General features: G+C 39.6%; 1 protein-coding gene across 1 annotated transcript; it reads right to left on the bottom strand.

Annotated features, from left to right (window-relative positions):
- Positions 1–3282: 3282 nt before the first annotated feature.
- On the bottom strand, positions 3283–9251 carry LOC131932083 (uncharacterized). The gene is made up of 4 exons (XM_059288966.1): positions 9077–9251; positions 5259–5405; positions 3318–4248; positions 3283–3286 (listed from the first exon to the last, which is right to left on the bottom strand). Exons 2-4 carry the CDS (start codon positions 5401–5403, stop codon positions 3283–3285), a joined length of 1080 nt encoding a protein of 359 aa, XP_059144949.1. The 5' UTR covers positions 5404–5405; positions 9077–9251.
- Positions 9252–9778: the final 527 nt, after the last annotated feature.

Here is a 9778-nt window from a genome sequence, read left to right as displayed (position 1 = left end):
AAATTCCAAAGTGAGAGTTGCGTGACTACACAGGTAACTTTTCACACAAAACACCCCCCAAAATGTGAGTAGGCACCCTATACCCAACCAGTGTTTCTTCCAGACTTTATTCTCGGGGGGGGGGGGGGCCACTTGACATTTTCGGGGGGGGGGGGGGGCGGTAGACTTTCTTCGGGGGGGGGGGGGGGGGCGGACACTGTTAAAAGTAAATATTTTCTATATAAATTTCATTTCGTTCGGGGGGGGGGGGGGGGGGGGCGGTAATATTTTTTCGGGGGGGCTTAGCCCCCCCCCCCCCCCCCGAAGAGATGCCTGGAAGAAACTCTGTACCCAACCCCCTTCTATAATCAACGAATATTTCCAAGAATTTTTCAATTGTTGTTTTGAACGTAATTAAAAACAAAAAGTTGATTTTCCTTGTATTCGTTATTTTCTTTTTCGCCACGAGTGTATATGTTCTAGTGTAGATATGATAATCATGCAATGCTTGAAGAAAGCAACTACTATCATTCTCACTATTGGGTTTCTTTCATGCTAACACATTTACTGTCATTTTACATATTCAAAACATGCATTTGCACATTTACCGAAATAGTGATTTAAAGCTAAGGGGTCATCCATAAATGACGTCACGCTATTTTTTTGACGATTTTTACCTTCCCCCCTCCCCTCCGTCACATGTCGTCACAAAAAGCCAGACCCGCCCCCCCCCCCCCCCCCCTAAAATGACGTCATACCTCAACTTACAACCCCCCTCAAAATTGCAGTTGAATTTTTTTAAAACATCGATATTTTTCCAAAATCTTGTCTAAACTATTATAATTTATTAAAACCGTTATCTAAAATAACGTCTAAAATTTGGTTTATAACATTGCTTTTTTATAATGCAAAAATTTGACGTCGCAACAGCTGAACCCCCCCCCCCCCCCCTCCCCCTCATCACACATCGTCACAAAATTACGGACCCCCCCCCCCCTACCCCCTACGAGTGTGACGTCATTTATGGATGACCCCCAAGCGCAATATTAAATGCAAGCATTATTGTACGCACTAATCCAAGCGTAAGTGTAACGCATCCAGATAAAATAAAAAGTTAATTCGACGGTAGGTTAAAAACATTTTCTTTCATTACAGATAAGACAGCCGTTATGGTATAGACCTACGTACCCCACCGCTAATTAGCAAAATACCAGCACGTTTCCCGTAATAATATAATTATTTGTTTTTCGATGGTTTTTTTTTGCGTTTATAAATATTAAAGATTTTTGGCTCAGTAATCCAACTTTTCTTGCGAGAAAATGCAACTGATATACTAAAACTATTCTGATTATTATATAAATTAACATTACCAGTATAATGTATTAAAAATAAATAATGATTATACAGAAAAACTATTTTTTTAAAAAAGGTTTATTCAGTAAATATGTATCATGTGTTTATTTACTAAAATATAAAAAAGGAATGGTGGGTGGCTTACAAAATTTCTGTCAGTCTACATGACAGTGGTTGTATGTATCAAGACCAGAGTCGGGTGAGTTAGTCAACACAAATACGTACAAATATAGAGTGGCCTTACCTTTTCTTTATTCAGATGGAAGGATAAAGATAGAAACTTAACCACTGCGGGAAAATGATTTCCTGCGCTGCGCTCTATATAAATAACCTCCCCAATAACTACATATATATATATATATATATATATATATATATATATATATATATATATATATATATATATATATGGAGAATAACAAAAAATAATGAAGATGATAAATAAAGTAAATAATTGATCAGTAGGTTAAAAAGAAGCTAAAGATTTTGGCTACAAGGTTGTGTTTTGGGGTTTGTGTCTGGACTATCGAAATAGTTCTCTGGCTGGATTGTGGGGCACAGACGCTGGACATCTTTGATCCATTTCAGGATAAATACCGTCTTCTCAAAGGTGGTCACGCTGCGTTTCTGGAGCTCTTCGGCGCTAGAAAAACAGTACATACATACATATGTAAGTATATATATATATATATATATATATATATATATATATATATATATATATATATATATATATATATTTATTTATTTATTTATTTATATATATATATATATATATATATATATATATATATATATATATATATATATATATATATATATATATATATATATATATAACAAGACGACATAACCTGTGAATAAAACACACTAGACCTGGAAGGAAGATGTTGAACAAGAGCAAGATGATTCCTGAAAACATACTTTAAGCAGTGGCGTAGCGAGGTCGGGTGTCACCCGGTGCGGCACTTAATGGTATCACCCCCCAGAGGCGTAGCGACCCTTTCTCGGGGACAAACTTTCAAATTTTCGATTTGCACCCCCCCCCCCTCAAGTTTTTCTCTCTATATTTTGATATTTTTTTGCCTTGGTGTCACTCCCGTAAATGATGTCACCCGGTTCGGTCCGCACCCCCCGCCGTCCCCCCCCCCCCCCCTCGCTACGCCTCTGACTTTAAGATAGCCTTATTTCTTTATATGTGCATAGACTACCCCAGCTAAAGGCGCTAACTAAATTTAATCCCGATATAACCTGCAGTGAACCAAAAATAAAACACAAAAAGAAACCGTCGAAGGTGTTACTAGGTTTGTGTCATGTCCTACTTATGATCAATGGAGAAAGGGTCGGCGAGGTCGAGTCGGTAAAGCTCAAGGTTGCTAATCCGAAAAGTCTCGAGTTCGAACCCTCGGGCAGATGAGGCTCGTTAGCTGGGGACAGCCACTCTTCTAGGAGAGTCAACTCCAAAATTAAACGACTGCTGCCTTGTAGTTTGTTCTTGGTTGGACAAAGGCTATGGAAGCAAATCCAAAAAGAAAAGCAGGCTGAAATCGGAGTAAATGGCCCCAATGGCGCATAACCAGTTGACACGTAACGCTTAATTGTGTTGGAGGCGTGGTCGAGTCGGCAAAAAGCTCAAGGTTGAAAAATCTAACAAAGTCTCGAGTTCACTGGCAGATAAATCTCGACCCCCTTCAACACTAATAATTAAGAACGAAGAAGAAGAAGAAGAACCAATGGAGAAGATTTTATGTAGCAAGTCTTTATATATCTGAAGTCTAAGTACGTTTTTTTCCCCTAGCTTTTTTTTAAATTCGTGTATAGGTTTATTAGCAGACTGGACTTACCTCAGGGTTTTGAAGCCTGGCTCTACATCTCTGACCTTCGTCTGCGTGTCTTCCCCCTGCGTCGTCGTGACCCGTGGGGTGGTTGACGGTCCCTCGCACGGTGGCTTCACCTCAGCGTCCTTGACCTGCATCGAGATCAGCTGGTCACGATCCATGACCGTCTCAGACGACGATGACGTCACTACGACTCCCTGCTCGACCGGTTTCTCTTGGCAATTTTTTTGTCTGTTCTCGAATCTACGGCGAGCGTCTGCTAAGGACTGTCCCACCTGCTTGGAACTTCTCTGTTTGAGCTTTGGAACCTTCTCCTTTTCGCACCGTCCGTTGATAATTTGATGAAAAGAAACATCGCCGTTTTTGTTGTTTTTCATCAACTTCGGTAAGGCGGAATCCGGCGAAGAAATTGGTTTCATTTTAGTTTCGGGAATCTCCGTTTCCAATTTAGTATCCCCGGAGCCGTTATGCCTAGGCGTGGCGTGCAAACACCGGTACCTTTTAAACGATTCCGATTCCTCCCCCAAACCGGAAACACGCAGTTTGTTTTGTTGAATCGACTTGGACACGTTCGATACCGGAACTGGAGTCGAACTAACGATACCGGGGCTCTGAAGACGGAAGTTATTTTTATCCTTCAACGTCACGTCCGGGTCACAAATTTCCCGCCCGTTTTCCATCAACTGCATGACTTGAGATGACTGCAGCGAGGCCGATATGCTTGACTTCACGCTGTCGTGTAGACTGCTTGAAGGACACAAGGAACCGCTTCTGGATTTGAGAATTCCACGAATGGAATAACCGGATGAGTTTCCTTTCGGCCGGGACGTCCACGCGCAGATCTTGTTTTGCTTGACGAAATACCGGATGCCGACCACATCCGGGATGGGACCGTTGCTGAGGTATCCCTTCTGATCCAATGTCAGCTCCTGGTTGAAGGTGTTGGGGAGTTGTCTAGCCGACACCCCCCTCACTTCGATGAAGTTGGTCGTGTTGTTCTGAAGCGGGCTCTCGTGACGTTTGGCGTCGTAGCGCGTCTTCTGTGTGTCCGACGTCTTCGTGTGTCCCAAAACTCGGGCTAAAGTAAAAAAAAAAAAAAAAAACACATCTATTTATTTAGTTTAGACCTCACTCTCATTGTCTCGACTCTAAAGAAATCTCATGATGCCCATACCATTAGATATGTACCAAAAGACTTTTGTAATCCTCCCTAGTTCTGAGGGATGGCGTTGCCTACAGGTAGAGCGCTAGACTGTTAACTCGAAAGTCTCGAGTTCGAATCCGGGTTCGAAGTAGATCGTCCCTGAGTCCACCCAGCTATAATGGGTACCTAACTCAAGTTAAGGAAAGTAAAGGTGGCTGGGCATAGTGCAGACAACACTATCCCTTCATATACCGAGTCAAAGAAACAGGTGAATCTGCAAACTCTACTTCACCTGCCCAATGGACAATCAGGTTCAAAAGGGAACTTTTACTTCTACCTAGTTCTGAGAAAAATTAAACATACTAACATAATGAATTAATGCTTTCAAATAAATCTACAGCTTGTGTTGTTATAGTTGTTAAGGACATAACTATTCATCCAGATAGATATCAAAGTTCAACATAATACTAGAAATTGGACCTCTGCTGTATAAACCTTAGCAGACGCCGTTGATCTAAATTTTTACTTTTAGTAATTTTTGTTACACACCAAAACACTGTTCTAATGCAATTGATCATCTTGAAACTGGTGAATGTTGGTGCTTTTTCTTATTTTGTATTGTAGCGGACTCCCCGCAACACAGTAGTATACGTCTCAATGTTTTAATGCACCATTTCTCCTATTGACTCCCATAGAGTCATCTCTCTTAGATGGGTTGATGTTCCCAGTTAACGAGCTTTATCTGCCCGGAAGTCCGAACTCGGGACTTATGGAGTTCGAAGTCATACGCTCTCTCCCCCAACCACTCCCTCCCTCTAACGGAGACGAAACGACACACATACACTTTAAACATATACGTAACAATATTCCACACAGCACGCACATACTTAAACAAATAAACCCATCTACGCACAATAGACGCACACGTTTATCGTTACACTTACAGTTTCGGTAATTCTTATAGCCGAAAACGCAGTCGTGTTTGGGCAGGGGGGTGACGTTATCCATGGTGGACGTACGGGAGTGAAGGACGGCCGACTTGGATAGACCCGGCATCAGCTCTACTCTTATGTGGCCGTGGAATGACATTCCTGTTGGGGACATTGTTAATGTCACATTGTATAAAATGTCATTGGGCATGGGATGACATTCCTGTGGTAGACATTGTTAATGTCGTTTGAATAAAATGTCATTGGGCATGGGATGACATTCCTGTGGGGGACATTGCTAATGTCACATTGAATGAAATGTCATGTGGCATGGGATGACATTCCTGTAGTGGACATTGTTAATGTCACATTGAATAAAATGATGACATGTCATTTGGCATGGGATGACATTTATGTTGGGGGACATTGTTAATGTCACATTGAATAAAATGATGACATGTCATTCGGCATGGGATGACATTTATGTTGGGGGACATTGATAATGTCACATTGAATAAAATGATGACAACTCATCTGACATGGAATGACATTCCTGTTGGGGGCATTGTTAATGTCAAATTTAATAAAATAAGGAACATTCATTTGACATGGAATGGCATTCCTAGATGTGACATTGTTAATGTCAAATTGAATAAAATGATAACATGTCATTTGACATGGGATCCCATTCTTATGCTATAAATACATTGTTTATATCTATTGAATAAAATGATGACAATTCATCTGACATGGAATGACATTCCTGTACGGAGCATTGCTAATATCAAATTGAATATAATGATGACATGTAATTTGGCATTTGATGACATTCCTATGCTAGAGATACATTGTTAATGTCAAATGAATAACATGATGATATGTCATCTGGCATGAAATGACATTTCTGTAGTGGAAATATATTGCAAAAGTCAACTGAATGACATGATGACATTTGATCTGGCCGCGGATGACATTCATTTAGAGGTAACGCATCGTTTAGTTTTGTTCAATAACATGAATAACATATCTTTATTTGAAACACATAAAGTTTAAATTAATTGAACTTGCTACTACTATTACATGCCATACAGTAGAAGTACCTAACATATGTACATCCGTTTTACCCCATTCGGACATGGTAAATTACGTACTCATCATTTACCACATTAAAAAAAAATTTAAGGGATTTGTTGCTGACTAGACTGTGGTGTGTTGAGACAAAGATTTAATGAAACATTCTAGAAGTTCGTAGACCAAGGCACTGATTCTCCATGTAAATATATATTTACATTCTTTATCCGTAGCAAGAATACCCGTACTTAATTTGAGAATACCCTAAGGTTTGGGTGTAAGGAATACCAGATGAAAAGATAAAGTCAAAAATATAAATATATAGAGAGAAATGTAGACAGAGCAACGGAGAAAGAGAAAAAAAGAGAGAGAAAATGAAGACAGGGATATGAAGACAATCAAATTTATACGGAGAAATGAAGGCAAGGGATGTAGACTGAGGGATGTAGACAGAAGAACGTAGACACAGGGATGTAGACAGAGGAATGTAGACATTGGAGTGTAGACAGAAATGTAGACAGGACTGTAGACTGAGGAATGTAGACAGAGGAATAGAGACAGAGCAATGTGGACAGAGGAATATAGACAGAGGAATGTAGACAGAGGAATGTAGACAGAGGAATATAGACAGAGGAATGTAGACAGAGGAATGTAGACAGAGGAATGTAGACAGAGGAATGTAGACAGAGGAAAGTAGACAGAGGAATGTAGACAGAGGAATGTAGACAGAGGAATGTAGACAGAGGAATGTAGACAGAGGAATGTAGACAGAGGAATGTAGACAGAGGAATGTAGACAGAGGAATGTAGACAGAGGAATGTAGACAGAGGAATATAGACAGAGGAATGTAGACAGAGGAATGTAGACAGAGGAATGTAGACAGAGGAATGTAGACAGTGGAATGTAGACAGAGGGATGTAGATAGAGGAATATAGACAGAGAAATATAGACAGAAAATAAAGACAAACAGTGAAGACAATTGAAGAAAGGGAAATTAATCAAAGCGAAATGAAGAGAGTGCAATAAAGAAATAGAAGTACAATCCGAGAAATGAAAACAGCAATCATGGCAGAGAAATCAAGACTTAAGTGAAAAGATCAAATTACACTCTAACCAAGTCGCAGCTATACATATCTTTATTCATGACGTCACGACCGCAGGTGTAAGAACATGCCAGGCTATTGTAACCGATAAAAGAGAAAAGACCCTTCAAGGCACCGTACACGGTTCATTAAGTTCATTCAGGCACCAAGCTTGTACTAGCAAGACCAGACTTCAAACGGATCAACGAATGTAAAGAGCGATCTGACCCGGGGGTTGTATTACATACATACATTCAAATATAAATATTGATCTGTTTTCTTTTTTTATATAAATCCTATTAAAATCAACGATTCCCAAATTGTTCAAATATTCAACTAAAATTCCGAAATTAAAATATAGAATTTTGTTTTTATAAAATAAATTTGATCATGAAAACAACAGCATGATTTAGCTATTACATATTAAACCTGGATAATCTAAGTAATATTTATGTAGCTACGAATGCCTGTAGAAGAACCACGCAGTATTTAAATGAAAAATAGGCATTTTTTTGGGTTGGAATTCTAACACTAACACACACAGTAGGTATACACGACCCGTGCGAATACCTACAACATAAGCTGAAATAATTGCGATTATTAACTCGTCATTTCTGGATGGATGTGTGTCCCCAGCTTTAAGTCGTATCTCCTCCTCAACGAAGCAATATCGAGGACTAGTTCCAAAAGCAAATATGTTAAGCAAGTTCCAAGGATGATTGTGGGCCAAAAAAATTCCCGGAATTTCTTCCTGGATTTCCCGGAAAAGCCAAAAAAAACTCGAACAAATGCAGTTTTTGGTCCATATCTCGACAACCAGACAACTTAGCGACTTGAAACATTTACCAATCGATTTCTGCAATAATTTAGAACAATACTGCCGAAGAAAGTTTTCAAAAATATCCTTTCGTTCGGTCACAAAAAATTAATTAAGAACATTTAAACTGAGCATCGTGTAGGCCTAGGATGATATTAAAACTGAGTATCGTGTAGGCCTACTCGTTAAAATAAAACTATTTCCGTTGATATAGGTTAATATAGTTGTCTTTTGTTTTAGCGCAAAAAAATATCCTTTCGTTCGGTCACAAAAAAATAAAAATTGTTATGGATAACATAAGGAAATTGCGCTTAAATTGTCACTAGACTTTTTATTAACTTGTTTTTTCTACATGTGGCACTTGAAATTTTCGGGGGCGCTGGGGGGGGGGCGGACACTGGTAAAAGTATGTATTTTCTATATAAATTCTATTTCGTTCGGGGGGAATGGGGGAGGGGGGAGGAAGTAGACGTTTTTCGAGGGACTCCGGCCCCACCCCTCTCAATGACATGCCTGGGAGAAACTCTGCTAAAAACTAGCCTAGTCTAACAGTGTCTATTATCAATTCTATTTTTACTCTACTTCATACAAATTCGGGTAAAATCATAGCTACGTGCTTGATACTTTCGCCTGAACTGGGGGTAAACAGCTGACTAGCCTAGACGTTAAAGATTGTTTAGTCTTTCTTGCGCTCACCATTAGTATCAGTGTTAAAATCCAAAGTAAGTATCCATTAGTATTAATTTTAACACCTAGATCTAGAGCAGATCTTAAAAAACTAGATCTAGATCTATGTTAAATCAACTAATGAAAACAACTGTTTATATTATATTGATATGATCAAATATACAAACCCACTATACTTCAGAGTGTGTGACACAAAACGAATGTCATCACTCCTTAGCCTAGAGGTGTCAGCACTTATCACTGCGGTGCCTTACAAGTGTGCTACCAGAGGCCTAAAACCATCACAATCTTCCATCATTGACTAGAGAGAGTCTAGACATTCACACTGGATCCCATCAACACCTATGTCTGTCGTCGTGTTCATTAGAGTTCCGCGGCACAAAATGGTGTTGCGCACCGAATTGTTTTGGCGTGGTTTAATGTATCGGAACAATGCTGTCTTTTGGTGTGATTTAATGTATCAGGGTTATGTTGTCTTTTCGTGTGATTTAATGTATCAGGGTTATGTTGTCTTTTCATGTGATTTAATGTATCAGGACAATGTTGTCTTTTGGTGTGATTTAATGTATCAGGTCAATGCTGTCTTTTGGTGTGATTTAATGTATCAAGGTGGGGTCGGCGTGGTAGAGTCGGTAAAGCTCATGGTTGCTAAACCGAAAAGTCTCGAGTTCGAACCCTCGGGCAGATGAGGCTCGTTAGCTGGGGACAGCCACTCTTCTAGGAGAGACAACTCCAAAATTAAACAACTGCTGCCTTGTAGTTTGTTCTTGGTTGGACAAAGGCTATGGAAGCAAATCCAAAAAGAAAAGCAGGCTGAAATCGGAGTCAATGGCCTCAATGGCGCATAACCAGTTGACACGTAACGCTTAATTGTGTTG

Source organism: Physella acuta, unplaced genomic scaffold, assembly GCF_028476545.2.
Source record: "Physella acuta isolate Inbredline_101_S28 unplaced genomic scaffold, ASM2847654v3 ptg002084l, whole genome shotgun sequence".
NCBI lineage: Eukaryota > Metazoa > Mollusca > Gastropoda > Physidae > Physella > Physella acuta.
Note: the sequence above shows the minus strand (reverse complement) of the source record. Positions and strands in the feature narration are given on the sequence as shown.

Coding starts and splice junctions, on each gene's coding strand:
- LOC131932083 (XM_059288966.1), bottom strand. CDS start 5,403: ATGTCATTCCACGGCCACATAAGAGTAGAGCTGATGCCGGGTCTATCC. Junction 4,249..5,258: donor CTATAAGAATTACCGAAACT/GTAAGTGTAACG, acceptor TTTTTACTTTAG/CCCGAGTTTTGGGACACACG.